Here is a 22266-nt window from a genome sequence, read left to right on the forward strand (position 1 = left end):
GCGTGGTTCAACTCGTCCACTAGAGTGAATGGTAAGCTGGGACTTCCTGTCTCTGTGACCATGCCATTACACCCACCGACACTGTCGCGAAAGTGGCTGTTCACAGACCACTGGAAGCTTCCTCCAGGCCCTTTCAGCTCCAAGGGACCCACCCTGACCTTTTGCTTGGGTTGTTAGGCTAGAGATACGAAAAAGAGTCTCACCCTAGGGTGGGACCTCCTCCTCTACCGGCCCAGGGCAGTCGGGAAGGACCCACTGGGCCTAACCTGACTGTCCCTAGGGAATCCATCCACCCCTCAGGGGTGGGGGGGAAGCGCAGTGGGGATTATTCCTTCACCCGAATCCATCCCTCCCTGGACACCAGCCTTCAGCCTGTAATGACCTGGCTACTGGGTCAGGGTCCCAGCCCGCCCCTGGCGGTGGGTGCCGCCAGGGTATGGCTGTCCCGAAGTCCCGGCCAGGGACACTCCTGCTCCCGCAGAGATGTGGCAGGCCATCCAGAGGCAAAGCTCTGCTTCTGGAGCAGGTTCTGTCTTTTTCTACGGAGTCCCCTATTCAAGGGGACAGTAGAATGTGCCTAGTGGGGTAGCGACCACTGGAAGCTTCCCACAGGCCCCTTCAGCTCCAAGGGATCCTACCTCACCTTTTGCTCGGGTTGTTAGGGCGAGATACGGGTGCGACAACCGTGCAGGCCCAGACAGTCCTGCTAGGTTTGCCTCAAGGGGACGGGCAGCGCCCCATGGACGTGGACTCAGACCCGATGACTCCTCATCCGTGGACTGAAAGCATCCTGTGTAATGCAGGAAGAGTCTCACCTCTAGGGTGGGGACTCCCTCCTCTACCGGGCCCAGGGCAGACGGGAAGGGACCCACTGGGCCTAACCTGACTGTCCCTAGTTGGGTCCATCCACCCTCGAGGGTGGGGAGGGAAGCACAGTGGGGATTATTCCTTCACCGAATCCATCCTCCTGGAAGGATTTCCTCTGGTCAGTGCGATTGGACGGGCAAATCCTTCGGGATCTTGGAACCCCACGGCAGGAGGTCACGCCTTTCCTGACCTCGGCTCAGGTGAGTAAGGGAACGCTAGCGGCGCCTAAGCATCCTCCCTCTCCCTACCCTTCTCTCTAGGTACTTGGATGAGATATGGACGGAGCTGAATGACCTGATCCGAGAGGATCGGAAATTCAGACCTGCCGGAGGACGGTAGATCCATGAAGACGGGTAAAGTGCCCACCCGCTTTATCCCCTCATATTTACGGGTCCGGCACATACCTCTTGCTTTGGCGCCAGACGGGTCGGAGCCGCTTCTCCCTGGCAGCTCCCCCGCGCCCCCTGAGTTCCTCTCCACGCTTACCCATGGCAAACCCAGCAAAATTTCTGATAGCTTTGGAAAACCTGAGGGGAGCTGGGAGGAGATGTGCCGCCACTCTTTGGGGTGATTTCACATCTCTTCTGGCTTCTTGGTGGGACCTTCCTGGCCCTGCCTAAGGACTCGGGCGGACACACCTCCCTTGCAAGCAAGGATGACATCGGTTCTGACTGCTCGCGCCTCATGGCAGGTCTCCTGCTAACGAGGGCGCAGACGCTGGCCCTGGCTGCTTGCTCTTACGACGAGCAGACAAGGGCGCCAGTTTAGGGTGTGCCCCCATTGAGAGCTTCGCAACTCTTCGGCAAGGGTCTCCCTGACCGAATGCAGCAGCTGGCGGACAGGCGGATGGACGACGTGCTGTACACCCGGGCCAGCCTCCGGGCTCTTTCCATGGGGAAGTTGACTGTACCTCCTCCCCCAAACTGCCGCCTAGCCTCCAGTCCCACTGGTGCCAAAACGACACCGACTGAATCAGAAAGGGGGACGAGGCAGTCCTCCAACAGAGCCACCCAAGGGCAGCGAAGTCAAGTTCGGGCGGACCTAAGGGTCTGGGGCCAGCAGGGAAGGCCACAGGTCGCTTCCTGACTCCTTCCCCAAAGAGAAAGGTCGCCGGAGCTCCACAGGGGGAGCCTCCATACTAGTGTGTCCACTGGACCCGTACCCAGTCAGGCCTCCGTGATCAGGGGCAGAATTCCCTATAGCTGGCAGGTTGTCACACTTCTACCAGCATGGGAAGAGGAGACGCTTTGACCCTTGGGTACATTCCGCACTAAGGGTCGGATACTGCATTCAGTTTCACGCGCACTCATACCCGCCGCTAACATGCCACCTCCTCTGTCTGCCCTCCCCAGGATAAAAAAATCAATTGTCGCTATGGTCAAATGATAAGGGGAGTTTCTCGAAAAGGGGCTTATCATTCCCCTCCCGAATCCCGGCCGGATTTTACTCCCGATTGTTCCTAGTCCCCAAAAAGAAACGGAGACTGGAGGCCAGTATTAGACTCTTTGTCTCGCTTGAACAAGTACACGCTTAGTAGAGGCGCTCAAAATGGAAACTCTCACTTCCATAAGAACCTCTCTAAATCAAGGCAACTGGGCTATTTCAATAGACCTAAAAAGACGCCTATCTTCACATTCCTATTCACAAAAACGCCGAGAAAATACCTCCGCTTTTTGTTCGAGGATCGCGCGTAATGAAGTTCCATTCTCTTCCGCTCGGTCTAGCCTCAGCCCCCACGTATTCACCGAAGTCATGAAAGCAGTGGTAGCAAGGCTCCATTGCCTGGGTCTCCGGGTTTCATGCTTACCTGGACGATTCTCTGAGTCCTGCCAGGTCGAATCTCCTCTGTGCTTCACAGAGTCAGCAGATTCAAGAACGATTTGTGAAACTAGGGTTTGTAATAAATTTCGGAAATCGGAATTAGTCCCTTCTCATAAATTATATTTTCTCGGGTGAAATTCGACCTAGCTGAAGCCACTGTGTCTCCCGATCACCGCCTGAACGCCTTTGTCACGCTTAGCACACAAGTTGTGCAAGAAGACTCACTCTCTCCTAGGTCAGATGGAATCATTTTCAAAAAATTCTACCCTGGGCAAAACTGGCAAAAAGAGAGCTACAGCTGATGCTAGCCTCCAAGTGGGACCATCTGAGCTGGGACACACCCGTTCCCCTCGGGACGTGGTTCAACTCATCCATAAGTCAATGGTTAGCGCGAGACTTCCTGTCTCAGACCATGCCGCTACACTCCATCGACACCATCACAGTCGCTGTTCACAGACTTCGCGAAGACGCCTGGTTGGCTCATCTGGGCACCCTACAGGCCAACGGTCAGTGGAACCGCGACCTTCGCTAATCTCCAAATCAATGTCCTGGAGATGGAAGCGTCAATCGGGCAGTGGAGGTGTTCAAACCCCACTTGGGGTATGCTGTCGCATACATAAACAAGGAGGGGACACACACTCCTAACTCTGTCAGAGAACACTCATAGTTCTCAACAAAATGAGAGAGCTGAAGGGTCACTTAATAGCTCAACACATTCAGGGGAAGATAAATGTACTGGCCGACGCTCTGAGCAGAAGGGGCATGGTGGTACAGACGAATGGACACTACACCATTCGGGTGGTGAAAGGAATATTCTCTGCCCCTGTTTGTGTCCGGACTTAGCGCAAGCAATAACGATGCTCACGCTAGATTGGACGGGTTTGTCGCTTATGCCTTTCCTCCACCCCCGATACTGGATCGGGTGATAAGGAAAGCGAAAGGAAAGTTCAGATATCACTGTCATAGTCTCGAGATGGCCGGCTCAAACGTGGTTTCCACGCTGCTCGGTCGAAAGCACTTAGTGGCCCCACTGATAGCGCCCACATCGGTTTGATCTGTAAGTGCAACCTCAGTCGAGAACCCGGAGTGTTAGACCTACACGCCTGGAAACTGTCAAAGACTCTCCAGACGCCGGTAGGTTTTTCTAAAGCAGTTGCCGAACACGCCACTCAGTCCAGGCAACTGAGAGACTATATCAGTCACACTGGCAGTGCTGGGTGGATTGACTTAAATCACAACAGGTGGATACCTTTACGTCCAATGGTGAAAGACTTAGCCGAGTTTCTAAATCACCTACAGGTGAATTCACACCTTAAAGCTCACACTATTAAGTCTTTACCGCTTCTGCAATTTGTACCACAATACGCCAAAGCGGGGGTCCCGGACTTCCTCAGGGATCCAGTCCTGAGAGATCTAAATTACGCCAATGTCTGCGTCCGCGGTGTCGACAGTTGACTCAATGGGATGTATTCTTTTGTCCTCGAAGCTTTGAGGAAAGCCCTGTTCGAGCCAATGGAGACGGCAGAGTTACGGCTTGTTTCTTACAAAACAGCCTTCCTCACTGCTTTGGCTACAGCATGTCGCCAAGTGAGTTACACGCTGTTGATTTCCAAAGTTTACGCTTGGCAGGATGACTTAGTAAGCTTACAAGCTCTTCCAGAGTTCAGGGCTAAGACTCAGAAACCACATGAGTGTTTAGCTCGATTACAATCCCCTTCTCTCTCCAATACATTCCAGAAAGAGGATTCAAATCGCTTACTTTGTCCTGTAATGCCACTTAAGTGGTATATCCACAGGGTTAAACCCCTACGGACTACATACAGAGAAGGTTGTTAATTTCCTACACAACAGAAGGTAGAGAAACTCATGCAGCCTCCTTCTAAGTGGATTACGGGCAGTGTCAGGGTAGCCTATGATCAGGCAGGTAAATCCGACCTGCTGACCTCTAGTAGTGTGAAATCACACGAATTAAGGGCTATCTCGGCCTCACTAGCATTCGCCTCCTTAGTCTCTTTTTAGATGCTATTATGAGGACGGCTTACTGGAGACAACCTTCCACTTTTGCAAGATTTTATATCAGAAACGCTAAGCTACACAGCTTAAACGGGTGTAAACGCTTTCCCTCTCAGTAGCACAGAATCTATTGCTCTGTTCAATCAATCAATCTTTATTTTCTTTTGTAGTGGAGGCCATAGGCCCAGGCTACACTTCAGGATTTCAGAGCCATACATATGTGCATATATAGTGCAGAAGACAATAAGTTAATTTACAAAGCATACAAAAGGAAATATGATATTATTGGCATAGAAGTGAATCTCTAAGTTTCATTGCATTGTGTATATAAATAGCTAGTTTTTTTTACAGTATATGGATTGCCAGTTAATGCTCTGTTAATGACGCATGTCGATATTTCTGTGAGTTTGGAATATTTGTCCTCCCGCAATAGTGAGTATACTGCGCGCTGTAGTTGCAGAGTTAGTGTGTTTATAGTAATGTTATATGGGTTTGCCCTTATGGGTACCAATAACATTGTGCTCCTTAGTGCCATAAATGTCGCTTTCCCTTAACGGGATTGGAGAAGAAACTTCTGTATACCCTTCACGGGTGGAAGTCATGGTAACGCCAGACCGACCATCTTGAAGCTTTAGAAGCCAAAGGTGAGTAAATTTTCTTTCTCTATTTATTGTGCACTGAAGTTCCCTATGTTCTAGGGGGCAACTCCTACCAGGTCAGGGCTGACTTCGCGCGTGGGTGGCAATGTCAAGGCCGGGTCGACCTGACCTAGGTCGGCATGACTGCAGGATTTTCCTTCTCGCTTTACAATACCTCTCCTTTATCGGCGACTTGTCAGGACGAGGCTCGGTCCCCGGCCGTCTGCTATGACAAAGTCTCATGATATTAGGAGTAAGTATTGTAATGAAAAGGGGAATTCCAAAGTAATTCCTGTTTTTATGGAAATACTTACGAGTAATATCATAATTCCCACCCTCCTTCCCCACATTGGGAAACTTATTTTCCGAAAGTGTTGAGCAACGCTTCTAACAAGGACAGGCATCTTGGAGTGGTAGGGTTACAGGTTATGGTTTAGACATTGAGGAAGTTGCATGGTTAGCTTCAGATTTATAGAGATCGTGGACGCCATCTGAGCGTGGCGCCACCCGCCACGGACGAAAGTGGTGTGTTGCCCTGAGCCCAGCGCGGTGTGTAGCGCTAGAACCATATGGCTGGGAAAATCTTTACGCTTTGTTTCCTGGTTTCGGGGTAACAAATTTCGTGGTATTTTGTAAGTTTGGCTAGTATGGGCAAATTGAAAAGAACTCATGATATTACTCGTGAGTATTTCATAAAAACAGGAATTACTATGGAATTCCCCATTACGCGAATGGTTTAGTGTCAAGAGTTAATTCCCTTCATCCCCGCCAAGCAGACGACATGTAGACTATTTACACTTCCGGCTTTTCCGTAAACAATGTTTTTTGCTGTCGGATGTACGCCTCTTTATAAGGGAAAACGAACATGTTACTTCACCATTATCTTCGATATGGACGACTTTATTCACTGGGACAATTCCGATTTGGATTTAGACTTACTACTTGGCGAATATACAGATTGTGACACTGAACGTCTGAGTGGACGAGGATTGCTTTGGCGGTGATGACATGTATTTTGACAGATCTGAAGATGACAAAGCTCCATCACCACCTCTCCTAATCATCACGCAATATGCTTGTCCAATTGGCAGTAAAACCTACCGGAGTATTGGGGCTTTCGTGGTCATGTTACCAAGAAACACAACAGATCAGATATTAAAGGTAAGCATTCAATTTATACAATATATCAGAGTATATATATGTACCATATGAGGTACCGAAACAATCTCCGATTTGTTAAATCAAATAATGATTTGCTAATGTCTTAAGGCATCTTCAATATTTACAAAATGTACACAATTTTAACACATTTCTTCCAACAGTGACACTGATCATACATTGATCAAACTATACACATTTCTCAGATAGATACGTACATGTAGTTTCATCCTGGTTGTCACCATTAGCATGTTTCACTTCACATTAGTGAAAACAATAATAAATGTGAATGATTTATCTCAGGCCACCATTTCTTACCGGTAATTCCACTATTTCCTTCATATTAACTGTATACCTCAGCAACTGCCATGAGTTAACATACTTTCTTTTAAATTCAACACAAATTATATATTGACTACCTGTGGTGAAGTCCAATGAAACTCTCACATTAATGCTATGTCATCAGTCAATATGCATCACTTGAATATGTCAATACTTTTTGCATTTTAGCACATGAACATCGACTGGGCTCCACTGTCAAAAACAAAGACAACCCCCTTCAGCAGACAGGACAGATACTCACAGTAAAGAGGAAAACACACTAGTTTTCTTGCCAACAGATGTCGACATCGCGGGGTATTCTTACAGAAGTCCTACCAAAGTCTTTTTCAATAATCCTTGATCCTATGAACGATGCTTCATGCTCATTGAAGGGCCCCCTCATCTTGTTGCTGTTGCAAAGAATGGCCAGCGACAGACCAACAGTTCACAGAACTCTAGTATCAGTTCTGAACCCGGAATTCCATTCAGTTTTTGACAAGTTTGGAAAAGGTTGTTCCCTTTCGTCTGACAGAGAACAGTTATGGATGAAATTTCATCAGATGCGACTTCATGAAGACTTACAATCAGACATTCACAACATTTTGATCGAAGTAACAAGTGAATCACACAGGATTATCCACATTTTGCACAGTGCTTGTTGGATCGCATCTTGAGGAACATGCTAAAGCACCTGTCAGAATCCATTCAGAAACAGTCGCATCAAACAGCATCAGCAATCAGTGACAATGACCAGGCAGTGTTGTACTATATGTAAATCGTTTGAGACTATCTGATTGCTGATCGACTATCTCGCCGATCACGCGAGAAGTGAGCCAGAGTATGCGAGAGGAAGCCATATTTGTTTCAGGGTCAGTGTGCCGTGGAAGTGTGAAATACCACGCATGCGAGATTGGAAGAGTAAAAGAAGAATTTTAACTACCAGAATTTTGTTGTCTGTCAATGGCAGCAGAGCGTGGTTTCAACGAATCTGTTGTTTCCACCCCATATGAAGTCATCAACATGTGATATTGCTGGAATATTGCTGAAGTGACGTAAAACCATGCTCACTCTCTCACTCACTCACTCACTCACTCACATAAAACTGAAAGTCAAGTGATGAAAAAGAAGTTTGTTGTGATGATAAGAAACAGTCAAGTTGGGAAGACATTGATCTTGGTGGTCTTGAGACAATGAAAGATCAGAGAGAGACAAAACAGGGTGTAAGTAAGACCAAACTACAAGAATGATGAAACAATTGAAGTCATGACAGCTAAAACTATCAGCAAGGCTGGGAAAGCCACAGGAAAGAATAGATTTTGGTTTAATGTTGAGTATACTGATCCAAAACAATATTTAGGTGTTCAGCAATCTCTAGATGGAAAACTGAAACTGCTGACACACTCTGATGCCTCCTTAGGAAATCTACAAAATGGAGGGAGTCAGGGATCATATGTGATCTTCTTGATGAATGAACAAGGAAAGGTGTCGCCAGTATGCTGGAGTTCAAAGAAACTGAAACGAGTTGTGCGCAGTACTCTTGCAGCAGGGACATTAGCAATGGCAGATGCAACTGACACAGCAATATATATGTCAACATTGTGCGCTGAAATTGTATCCGAAAAGGTGAGCAATCAGAAATGTTGTCGATTCTGTGTTTGACAGACTGTATGTCAGTATGGGAAGCTGTTCATTCCAATACATCTGTGACCGAAAGTTAAGAGTGTTAAGAGTGGAAATAGCTGGCATCAAGGAACTTCAAGATGAGGGATGGTTCAGATTAAATGGGTGAATCAATCTGAACAGTTGGCTGACTGCATGACAAAGAAAGGAGCTTCACCAGTTCAGCTTTGCAAGCTCTACAAGAAGGCTATATTAATATAGTGACATAAGGCTGTGAAGAAACTGTGAAAGTGAAGAGACTACAGTGTTGTGATATAGTGACTGTAAAATAACAATATATATATCACTGAAGAGAATGTTGTCATGGTAAGAGACAGATGTAATGAGAACTGTGACTGTGGATGTCTATACCAAGATGAGGACTTTTATTATGTGTGTTCTAAGCAGTTTTAATATATTTCAAATTTTATAAAAAATAGTTGAGATTGCAAATCGTTTGAGACTATCTCAAATTCGATCATGAGAAGTGAGCGAGTATGCGAGAGGGAAGCCATATTTGTTTCAGGGTCAGTGCGCCGTGAAAGTGTGAAAAACCACGCGCTAGATTGGAAGAGTAAAAGAAGAATTTTAACTACCAGAATTGTGTTGTCTGTCACTATATATCTGGATACATACTGCATGCTCTATTGAAGAAAGAGGCTATCTTTGGAATGGATATAGAGCACTACTACTGGGACAAGTTACTCTCCTGTGAGGATGGACTGAAGCTCAGAGTCTTGGAGTTCATTGTGGACTTATTTCTCCGTGTACGTGGAGGTGCTGTAGCTAAATACTCAAAACGTCAGCTCCAGAAGGAAATGAGGGGGATTAAGAATCGCAAAGGAGTTAAAAGGAGCAGATCGCTCAGGGGAACATTAAAGGAACATGGGAACACAAACTAGATTGTACTGTGAGAATATTATGTATTTACAATAACTGTTGTAAGATTATTGAAACACCTGATGCTGAGTCGCTGTACCACAATTAACCTTTCAATGTCATCAAGGGGTGTCATCAACAGTTACCCTGGCTACGGTTGCACCCCTCTTCTGTGAAATATTGCCTCTGATAGGTTGCAGAGCTGATGAACCTATAACTTTCATCTCAGAAATCATGTGCTTAACGTTGTACACTGATGGATTGTCATTTGCCCCTCCTTTTTGCCTATACTGGCCAAACTGCTCCTCAAGTGGGTCCTGATTGAATCTATGGGTCAAGACATATTCAGCACCATTAGTTAATAGGTATCTAACACATTCTACAATTAACTTAACAATGTCTGATGACTGGATGATGTCACCTGGACGCCTCATGACACTCTCCTCCCATGACTTGAAAAATTCCAGAAAATTGTTTACTAAATAATCCAACCGAGGATCATTAACATCCCTGTATTCTTTCTTGTTTGAATTTCTGGACATAACTCCTTCTCTTAAACTTCTTGTGTTTAAACAGTCAAAGAACTTGTCCATGTGTCTTATGAAGTTAACAGTTTCTTTCACTTCGTCTCCATAGTGTTCCTCAAGGGCATTACTTACAGTTGTACTGAACACCTCTGCAGCTAGATTGACTTTCATTGTTGAAAATGATGTCAAATCAATGTGGTCCCTTGTAAGTTTGTACGTTTTACAATAAAGTGAGTTCTCCACAAATTGTTCATACAGTCTCACAATCTGCAACCAGCTTATATCAGTAACCATCTTTCCACAGCTGTCTGGACATACTGTGAGAGCCTGAATTAGCAAAACAATTCCTTGTGGTTTTGAGCAGATGAGGCACATCTGATATGAAATATCATTTCCGTTTTGGAAATGAATATGGATTCCATGTCCAGTAGGTATTACCCTGTTGTGGAACATGATGCAATTCAAAAATTTCCTAAATGGGGTGATGAAGATAGGCATCAATCCAATGTTCTCTAGCGTTAGAACAGTTTCCCATAATATAGAGCATAAATATGACGCTTCAATACTTCTTGTGGCAAAAGCTGCATAATGGATACCGATGATCTGTTGTATACTTAATCCTTCTGATACTTTACTTCGTCCTGCAAAATGCCAACATAGGATTTAACATCACTCTCCAGCATGCCAAAGGCCTTTGCTTCCCTGCATCAGGGGCGGTATTCATAAAGCTTCTAAGAATTTTCTTAGTTTTTTACTTAAGTTTCCTTAAAAATTCTTAAGTTTAAGAAAAATTCTTAGTTTCTTTATTAACCCAAACTAAGAAAAAATCTTAGCTAAAAATGTTCTTACAACTTAGAATCTTCTAAGAAGAAATCATAAAGCATGATGGGATCGTACGTACCGGTATTAGTGGTACACGAATGACGTTTCGGAAAACCCCAAGTCTAATTTTAGTAACGGAAACGAACTCTTCAGCCGAAAAGATAGGAAAACCTTTTAAGGCAGACGACAGCAAAATGGAACCACCGACAAAAAAGTCAAGAAAACCTAACTGGACGGAGGAGCAGAATTTGCTTCTAACCCGCCTTGTGGAGCAAAACAAGAGTCTCTTACTAGGCAAATTTGGCGCGGGTGTAACAGCACAAAAGAAAAAGGAAAAATGGGCAGACATATGCGCTGAAATCAATTCCACCTTCCAAAGTGAGTGACGCTTTTATTTTATTAAAAAAATGTTTCAGCAACTAAATAACTGATCTTTAACAGAATGAATTGATTGATTTATTGAAGCAGGTTTGAAATATTGATAATTAATGCATTTCTTTAGCCAATTACTTTTGAGAATATTCCATCATTATGTTTATAAAAATCAAATATATGGTTGAAAGACATCAATTTGACATGAGTTTTCAAATGAATTTGAATTTTCCTCTCTATCGACGACGCTCATATATCCACACTGTTGCTGTACATTTCCATACACTCATTTCAAATAATTATAAAATTATAAAATGTTCATGTCTCATTTAATTGATTCTTGCTGTATTGATGTTTCCATCTTTTCAATATATTAAAGCACACTTTTTCTGGCCAATTGTAGTTTCTATCATTGTAATTATTGTGCCTTCATTCATTTGGAAATGTTGAATTATGATGAGTTATAAATCCATCGGTTTTCACTCAAAACATTAGATGATTATTTTACAGTAATGTAATTACATCATTGATCCATGAATTGTGTGTATCCAGGTTTGTGTGTATCCAGGTTTATGACAAAATAATACAATATGTACAAATAAAAGTGTAAGAGTGGATATTTATTGTAACAAAATAGAGCATATATTGATAACTTTCATGTTTTTCTAGATGTAACTAGATCTGTGGAAGAGGTGGAGAAGAAGTGGCACAATATTCAATCCAAAGCCAAGTGTGACATATCAGCCTATAAAAGGTCAACAAGCACCACAGGTAATCATGAAATAACAGAAGTGAAATGTAACACATGGAAGTGGAAAAGGAAACAGTTAGACATCTATTATTCATACTACACCACTCAATCACTTAATATATGTTATGTATATTTATGAAACTGTTTGTGGTTGAATGATAATTTCTAAAGTTACTTAAATATGTGTAATGTAATACTATTTTGGCAAATCAAATATACATTTTAATGAATTATATTTATTCAGATGCACTTTCATATTTATACATTTAATGGTTTTCCTTTAATAAAACATTGTCATAAACAAAACTCAATAAGCATTTTACAAAAATAAATTATTATCTGTCTCTTTAATCTGAATTAGTATATATATGTTTAATAGGCATTTGAAGTAAAAACACAAGACTTTTCCTGCGAAAATCCTAAAACTCTTGAATCTGTTCATGGTGATTATCAATTTGATATGTTTAAAAAGGAGGTGGTCCATCCTGCACCCCCCTGTCAACAGTGACGGAAGTGGTTAGGGACATCCTGGGCGATGACAATATGGTCATTTCGGGGGTCCCGAACAGCACTGACTCCAGCATGCTGCAAGTACTGGCGATGTCACCCAGCTTTGAAGCCAACAGGTATTTATTTTCTGGTCATCATATGATATTTCCCTGAGTTAGTACAATAACATGTTATGTTACTCATTGCAAACAGGTAGTTTCATGGGGAAAACATACAAATATACACAAATTAATATAAATAGTGGACTTTGATATTTCCACAAGTGATGCAGCTCATATTTGGAGAAATGAGATACACATGGCATTTGACATTTATTTATCATATTATCATATATGCAATACCCCCAAACTGAGAGTGACATGGCTTTGTTAACAAATAACAGATTAAGAATCATTAAATCAAAGTCCCTTTTGGACTATTGGAAGATTTTGAATAAATCTGATAGGATTAACAAGACAGATAGCAACACTGCAACACTTATAGATTTCTGAGCATTTCAGAGAAATTAATGTGATAATATTGAGACAGTTAGCTAAATGACTTTGGCATGGGAGATAACTCTGTATTGAATCAGGACATAAGTTAAGATGAAATCATTAAAACCATTAAAAACATGAAACAACGATATTACTACCCAATTTTATTTTCCTTGTATGTAAATGACTGAAAAGATTATCTTTCCATGGATGTAAGGGTTTTGAATTAGCTAATGAAGCCATTGCCATATGTAAAACTGTAATTATCATAAAGTATGCTAATGACACAGAAATGTTTGCTGATAATGTAAAGGACGTTACAAACAGTTTAGAAATTATGGTTTTTGGATTAAGATGCATGCAATATAATATTTCATCAAAAGGTACAATGCTTGAAACTGAACCAATAAAAATATTTGAGTGTTATTTTTATGAATACTGATAGATTTGCAACAGCCAAGTCAGCATTAGTGACACATCCAAAGAAAGCACTCCATTTGTAGCTGATCAGACAGTTGGTCCTATTATTTTCTAAGGCTAGTAAACAGTTATTATGGTTACTCGGACCAATGGCATAGTAGGACATTTATTTACGACATGACTAACAATTTCTGTTTTTTTTAACAGATTAGACACTTTCAGTGAGGTTGATCTGAGGAGGCTGGATTTCTCCGGGGTGCAGGTCCCAGTCATGCCGACAACAGTGAGCGAGCCCCTAGTCAGAGTGTGTCCACCAGTCTCAACTCCAACTGCTCCATCCTCAAGCTGTCATACTTGCCAGGCCTCTGCAAAGGAACATGCAGAATCAACGATTGAAAAATTAAAACTGGAAATTGAAGTTCTCAAACTAAGGAAAGCAGTCTTAGTGAAAGAGCTGAAAAAATACTGGGAGGAGTAAATTTTGCACATGACTTTCTCGCACTAATGCTAATGGGGCAGTAATGATTTTCATGTTATTTCACCGATTGTGTAATTTTATGTGAATTTTGGGGTATTTTGTCCTTTCAGAGTTATAAATTTGTCTTACTGATTGTGGAAAACTATTCATCTCATTCTTTTCATATTTGCCCAAGCCTTCCGCACTAATGATAGAGGTACAGTGCCAACTTTCAAGTGATTATGCCAGTTTTTAATTTTATTTGAATTTTTTTATATTTGGACTTAGGCATTTTTGAGATGTGAAGAATTTTTCAGATTAGAAAAAATATTCATCCCAATGTTTTCATTCAATCTTTTTGTAATCCAGTAGTGTTGTGTTACTTTACAAAATTGATAACGTCTTAGTCTATAGAACTATATGTATTCTTAGGAACCTACTACACTCATGAGCTTAAGTACACCATTCAAGTAGTCAGCATGCTGAGGGTCGGGGTGTTAGTGAGCCATTAGATTAACAATTTGCATGTTCTTAACACCTTCAAGAGAATATGTATTTACTAGTATGTAAAGATGCTAATATCAGAGTCTATACAGCTATGAACATATATGTATATTGGTTTATAGTCTTTGATTATTCTCTTATTTGATTTGGGCCAATTTCAAAGAAACTTACACGTGATATTGGAAAGAAAGGATCAGCAAATCCATTCACAAGGACACAAGAATGTATATCTTTGTAGAGTATGTTTATCCATTTTTTTTATTACTGGGCCAGAATTGAATTTGTAAAATTCAGAAGTAAAACCATCAGGTACAGGACTTTTTGCTTCTTTTTCTTGTCATTATAACACTCTAATATAACCTGAATATAACTATTATTGTCACAACATTTCATTTTTAATGACACTGATGTTTTAGGATCAAAATGAAATTTTGATTATTGGGTTGTTGTTTTTACATTCTAAAGTTGTTTGAGAAGCAACAATAAACTTTTTGTGGACCACATCAGAGTTTTGTTATAATGTACTCACATGAGAAATGTACTCTTGCAAACTGATCTCTGTAAGCAACACCTGAAGTCACACTGCTGCTGCTTGGTGTGGGGGGATGTGGTAGCGTTTCTGGCTGTGGGGTGCCTGGGGGAATGTCATTGCTTTCTTCTGGGTCAGGGATGTTCCTGGTTTTACAAATGTTATGTAGCACAGCACAGGCCACAATCACCTGACAGGCTTTATGGGGACTGAGCCTCAGCTCAACATGAAGAGCATGAAATCGCCTTCTTCAACTGCCCGATTCCCCTTTCAACGATGCTGCGGGTTCTCTTGTGGGAACTGTTGAAAAATCAAATTGCAATAGGACTAGAAAAAACACATCAATAATTTAGCATGCATTTCACACAATGAAACAATTCAATATACCTGCAAAGCACTTACATATCAATGTGACATCATGAATTGATAATATGGCCACGCGGTAAATATGTTCTTGTGTCACATTACTGTTCCTTGATCACATTTTTGCTACACTAGAGAAACCTGTCATTACTAAAATGGACATGGATTTTTCCACTTCAGACCTTTGTTTATTTTTCTTTGAGGAAAAGGTAAAATGCTCATTCAAGATGACCCCAAAAATATAATAATCAATACAAATTAAAACTAGTTTGCCTGACCAATAGTATCTTTAAACAGTGATATAAAGCAGGACTTTTGTATGGCCTCCAGTTTATATTGTCTAGTAAAGAAACATCTATATGTATCCTTGTGAACACCAATAAATGCATTGTACTGTATTTTTATCACGCTCAGGTATTATTCATGGGATAACAAAATGCATATGAGTAAATGTTCCAAAAATTGGTAAGGGTGTCTCATAAATAATTTTGACAATTCAAAGTTGAATATACAGACATGTGGAAAAAACATATTTCTTCAAATCATAATGGAATTCTATTGGCGTGAAATGTCTAATAAAGCTTTGACAATATACTGACTCAGTAATAAATCAATTACACTCAAATTAAACACTGGATTGTATTCATTTTATTTGAACAAGTTCACATTTCATTTCGAGATCATAATTTTGCAACAACCCATTTCAACTTTTGACATTCCTAAAATAAGGGAAGTAAGTCTAATTGAATTAACTTACCGGTTATACGCAAGTTGGTTAGCGTTGTTCGGCCGGAGGTATGGTGTCAGAAGCCAAGTTTTTGAGGGATACCCACTGTCTCCTAATAAATGAAAGTTGCCTGGTACCCTCCTTGTTTCAAAGAGAACTTGGAGGCCACTTTCTCGGCGATCCGTGCATCATGTGTTGATCCTGGCCACTTGGCGGCGGCGTCCGGTAATCCCGTATCGCGATCAAAACTAGTTGGGTGTTGATTGAGTGGTAGTGTTTTCGGTTCACAAGCGCAGGTTCGCTTCACGCGTGTGGTGCGATTATTTGAACATGTGTCCCATCAATGACACCGCCACATTTGGGAAGTTTGCAGCGTGGAGCGAACTCATTAAGCGTTATCGGTTAATTGTCTTTGACACAATGGAAACGAGACAAATCTCTGCACAATATGAGGTGCATTTAGAGCAGCTAACGTCCTGGCGCTACAGCCCGACTTACTGTTGATTGTGAAATATCCATGTCATCTGCATTGCAAAGCTGCATTTTGCCTGTAGCCAAAAACCTCAATGTTACAAGCACTTTGTATAGGGCTGGTAAGGACCGGTTTCTAAAGGTAAGTGCATCGATTTCATCCGATATCAAGCCTGTCACAAACTCTATCCCTCCTCTGTCAAGACGATAACGTCGTAATAACTCTCTGTCGGTGTACATATCAAAACATTCTTCCTAGTGTGAAAGTTTGCGTTTCCGCGGAGCAGCCATATTGGATAACTAAGAATTTTCTTAACTAGTTAGGTGTCCTCATGAGGTTTCTTAAAGTTAAGAACAAAACTAAGAACAAAATTACTTGTCTAAGTTTTTTCTTACAAGTTAAGAACGTTGTTATGGAAACTAAGAATTCTTAGTGGATTTAAGAATTCTTAACTCTTAAGAAAATTCTTAGAAGCTTTATGAATACCGCCCCAGATGTTTAGCATATTCAGGATGGAATCCAAGAATACTGGGCAAAGAATGGGAATTATCAAATAGGGTTCTCTTGCTTGGCAATTTTATAAAACCTGTATGCCATGCAGCATCATAAGCTTTTCTGCTCTTGCTCCGCAAGTAAAAGACACCATTTGATCACCGTAGGGTGCCATCTCATTGAACGCTTGTCGGTTAGGTTTGAATGCTTCACTTGTTGTTCCCAAAATAATCTTTGCAGAGAGTTTCATCCGGATAACTTCTTTGTACCTCGGAGCTGTATTCTTTCAGCATGTGTCTCAAGTCCTCATCGCTAGTAGTATTTAGTTTTAGTCCTTTATTCCCAATTGTATGAAACACTTTCCTTTTCAGTGACCTAATTCACTCTTAAGTGCCTGATTGTGAGTTTTAACAGCTTGAAATTTGTTCACAAGTTCCATTTTTGTCATGTGCTTATGTGTCTTATGAGACAGTTTGTGAGGGTGTGGCTGACATGGTTTAGGAGATAAGCTATTGCGAGACAGTACTTTCCTGAGAGTAGAAAGGTACCTACAACAATGCTCGCGCATCTCGTTTTCCCCAAAGCTAGCTAGCTGATCGAATGGTTGAGCTAAATTCAATGCCGTTCATGTTTACACCAAAGTCACATTCTCTATATGCTGATATGCCATAAGCAGCTGCCTGACTCAACCCAACACCTATCGGAACAAGATGGCTGTATTTGTCTTCATAATTTCCAAGGCAGACATGGTAAGACGACAGCCTTGACAGAAGGTTCTTGACATCTGTGAGAGTTGAAAAGAACTTGGGCAAACCAATCCAAAAATCATGATCATGTCCAATTTTCTGTCTGTGAACAGAGATAGATGCCATCAGTGATGGTGTGATTGTCACTGCCAGTTTTACAGCTAAGTCAGAACCCTCATAAAACTGAGCTAATTTTATCACATCCTCTTTTGTCCGAATACTTGTGAAGTCTCCAAGTTGGTCATACTCTTCAAATAAAGTATTTTTCAAACATGCGTATTGTTGGTATCTTCTGTGATGAAGTATGCCAGTGACAACGCTCGAGATTGTCATCAGGGTTGTACTGGTGCATTTTGCCCACAAAGGACATAAAATGCATCAGCAGAGCAGTTGTCAGAATCTGTTGATGCACCATGACTGTGAGATTCACTTGCAACTGCTTCTTGGTGGTGTTCAGCAGGACAGATGTAAAAAGCTGCCCAAGCTTCAGCCCACTGTAGTTGTCTAACACTGAAACAAAAATTAAGATATTAAAATATAATCATACTACTCAATTTATAAAGATTTCCAAACACCAAACATTTTTGCATATTCATGGATGTTTTACAACATTTACCCATAAAGGTCCGGGTTAGAATATTGACCAAGCTTGTCGTTAGAGGCGATTATTTGCAGACCGCGAATCACTGTGTATTATCTAATCCATAATGATTGTCATGCACACAGTACTTACATATTGTCATCAAATATTCCTGGTAGACATGTTGTGTTGTCATGAAGTGTGGTCGGTGAAGCTGCATCCCTTATAGTTGATTGTTGATCCACACTTTTAGACTTAGTGCCAGAACGCTTAGATCGCCTTCCAATGCATCCTTTTTTGTATCGTGGCATCTAAAAGAACAAATAATCAAATGCAAGCTAAACATATACTTCTACTTTACATGATCACACCCAGTTTTCACTTAACGTCAGTACAGTGGAATATTTAGTATACAGAACATACATTTACAGTACAGTGACTCAAACTGTGACAAGGGAAATAATATGAACATATGGAAGCAAATAATATGGTAATAAATTTGAAGCCCGAACAATATTCATTCAATTTGTTTTGATATTGAAAATCGCTGATTTTAACTAAAGGACAATTGCTAAGCGATATTCTAAAACGTTTCAGCGTGGTCTAGTGTTTTTCACATCATTGTAAAAAACATCATAAGATAAAAGCATATTATTTTTTTCATATCAATGCATACAGAAATGAGTGCTGAATGCAAAAATATAAGTGACATTCTCATGGAGCTTTTTACTAAAACCAGCGATCACAAGATATAACATAATCACATGTTTTCAGTATGATCTAAATAACAGGGTTGCAACTAGATACACTTTCATTGCCGATTTAAACTACTGAAATAATGTACACTGCATGAAAAGAAAATAACCGATCATTCAATACAACCCAGTAACTAAGGACTTTGCTAACGTTTCACTTGACAAGATGTACTAGAAAAATGTCTATTTTCCACGATTTGCCGAAGGAAGCCATTTTATTTGACCACAACAAAGGGATCACCATAATGCATGGTATACTTTCAAAGATACTATGTGCTCCATACATATGTCAGATACTTACAATAAATGGTTGTCATCCCTTACAAAATCAAATGAAAGTAGTTTAACTTACTGTGGATGATATAGATGAAGGTAAAACACCAATGTGAGCCTCCTTCGAATCTCGCAGATCTTGCAAAGCCTCAGCGGTAATGATCGCTTTGTCTCGCTGGCAGTGATCAGTTCCAAATTAAGCTGAGGCCCGTCCCTCGGTATATGGTCTCTGGTTCACGCGAGGCGTGATACAATGTTGTTTTCTTACCCCTGGAAAATTTTTGATGAAAGTGTAATCCATAGATAAGTTGACCCCCTTCCACAGACTGCTCTTTTTGTCCTCAAAATTCAGCTTATCTACGGACATATATACGGTACTTACATTTAACCAGCAGCTCCACCCTCTGGGTGACAGGTGCCCGATGTTGTTATTGGCAGTACAGGAGTAGTTCCCTCTTTGTCTACAGTCTGCTGAGTCCAGTCTGTATGTTGCTGTCAGAGAGTTATCTGCCCTTGTCAACTCCCCCTGTTCCATTCAGTAAAGTGATGAGTGACCAGGGCTTACTGTCAATCTGGCATCTCAAGGTCACTGCATCAGACTTCGTTAACTGTCACTGAGACACTGTGAGAGTTGGCGTAAACATACTTATGTTGGCTGGGTCTGAAAAGTGGAATAACATTTAATTTTAAAGAAGGATAGCAGGTACTGATAATGCCTGGACATGATTATAGTCCTCTTTTATATTTTCACATGATGTAAAAACTGTTTACAATGTTATTCAAAAGCTTATTTATCATTGCACTGATCTCTGCAATGCCATGCCTTGCACCTGACATCAGAGCTGACTATGGTCTGCCATTGTGTCGGTAATCATGAAACACTTATCCTTATTGCTGACTGCTGATTCATCTACACCTAAATGACTTATGTGTACAAATCCTATTTAATAATGAGATCATGCCGGCCTTTATTAAGGTCAGTTACAAGAGAAATTCATGAAGTGCAACAAAATGTGTGAGCTCATAGCAAACGCAACTGTCTGAAACTTTTGAGAGAAACATTTGAAAACTGGACTCTGATTAAGATATATTTTTCTCAGGTATCAGTTTCAGGTATTGACTCTGACCAAGATATGACCAAGAATTCTATGACGTCATTTAGTTCTGATAATTAGAGGATTATTTGTTATTTAATTATCCATGTTATACATGATGTGTTTATTCTCATTGCAGATCTCCCATTATGATCGATCGTGAATAAACAGTCACCTGTAAAAGTATTGCCTACTTATTTGATAATATCACTCCCATTTGTGATGACATTACTTTTAGTTCTTATGACATTGCTTCTGGTGACATGACATCATTTGTGTGACCTTCAAGCATTCAATTTTTAAAAACACACTTGAAATTGATGAATGAGCTGTGAGGAGATCCCTTACAAGTCAGTTTGGATGTTAAGTGAAAGTTAGGGAAAGTGTTGTGAGACTCCCTTGGCAGTTAGTTCAGCAAATACAGGAGTAAACAAATAAGCTGTCAGACAAAAAGTACCTAAGCCAGTATATGACAGTAGCCTTGGTGATATCCTTGTACAGCTAGTACTTGTACAAGATTCTCCAACTATCTGGGTCAGAGTATAGGGTTGTTGTACCATGTAGTACCTACCAGAACTCTGTCTAAATATAGTACAAGTCTAAATATAGCACATGGCTGCTCCTCACCGAGTACCCACACATACTTGGAAGATCATTGTTACAAGATGAATAACATTGCCACATAAAAAGGTATGGAAAGTCAATTTCAGTGTCTCACAGTGTGAGGCACTGATGCTGCTGCCACATAAGACTTTGAGTGACAATCAATCTGATCCACAGTTTTACTTGGAGCTGGTATGGAGTAATGTTTCTCTCCCCAATGATTCCTACAGCCACTAATTGGGTGAGATCTGACAGAGATGGAGCTTTCAGAGAGTCGAGTACATGAATCTCCAGACTTTCTACTCTTTAAAAAACATGTCTGCAAGAGATAATGCTTCATATGGTTTCCCAAAAGAGCAGACATGTAACTATACTCATATCTCTGATAAGTTAATAAATTCCATTATGGCACCATTGAATTACATGGATCAGCCTTATCTTCATGACTTGAACATGATGTTAACTCTTTCAAATTACCCAGATGTGGATAGATTGATGAGATCTCTCTTTCAACATAACCTTCCCATTTTAAGTTTTGTTGCATTCCATGCTGACAAAATTGTCTGCCCTGTTGACATACAGGGCTGATGAGGAAAGTGACTTGGAGAAGCCAGAAGTTTCCAGGCATGAAGTCATGTGCAATACATTCACTTGTTGATTCAGAACTGACATACAATGAAGACTTGTTGTTGAGGCAAGTGTGACAAATAAAATCCACAAAAACACACACTTAATCCTGCACCTACCAAACTCACGTATTTGGTGTCCTGAATGAATGTCCATATCCATCAGAATTGAAAACTGGGTACAAATATTCTTTGAAAATGCCTGAAGGGCATTGCAGATAACCAATATATAGGAAGAACCTTATCTTGAACTGACAAATCAGTTGGGCTTTCTATGTAGGCTGCCTATCAAAGTTAGAGGTACTTGTAAACATGCAGACTTGCATATACACTTACACTGAACATCAACACTGGCTGTAACACTGTCACCATTGTGGACTATATACTTACACTGAACATAAGCACTGACTGTAACACTGTCACCATTGTGGACTATATATACTTACACTGAACATCAACACTGACTGTAACACTGTCACCAGCGTAGACTATATACTTACACTGAACATAAGCACTGACTGTAACACTGTCACCAGTGTAGACTATATACTTCCACTGAACATCAACACTGACTGTAACACTGTCACCAGCGTAGACTATATACTTACACTGAACATCAACACTTCGACTGTAACACTGTCACCAGTGTAGACTATATACTTACACTGAACATCAACACTGACTGTAACACTGTCACCTGTGTAGACTATATACTTACGGTGAACATCAACACTGACTGTAACACTGCGCCAGTGTAGACTCATTTTTATTATACTTACACTGAACATCAACACTGACTGTATCACTGTCA

The 22266-nt window shown here is 41.0% G+C and overlaps 1 protein-coding gene across 1 annotated transcript; it reads left to right on the forward strand.

Annotated features, from left to right (window-relative positions):
- Positions 1 to 10594: 10594 nt before the first annotated feature.
- LOC124271030 lies at positions 10595 to 13712 on the forward strand. The gene is made up of 4 exons (XM_046706090.1): positions 10595 to 11083; positions 11747 to 11848; positions 12301 to 12454; positions 13442 to 13712. The coding sequence occupies exons 1-4, from the start codon at positions 10804 to 10806 to the stop codon at positions 13710 to 13712; spliced, it is 807 nt and encodes a 268-aa protein (XP_046562046.1). The 5' UTR covers positions 10595 to 10803.
- Positions 13713 to 22266: the final 8554 nt, after the last annotated feature.

This window comes from Haliotis rubra, unplaced genomic scaffold (genome assembly GCF_003918875.1).
Source record: "Haliotis rubra isolate DU_JTF1 unplaced genomic scaffold, ASM391887v1 Scf157, whole genome shotgun sequence".
In the NCBI taxonomy this organism is placed as follows: Eukaryota; Metazoa; Mollusca; class Gastropoda; order Lepetellida; family Haliotidae; genus Haliotis; species Haliotis rubra.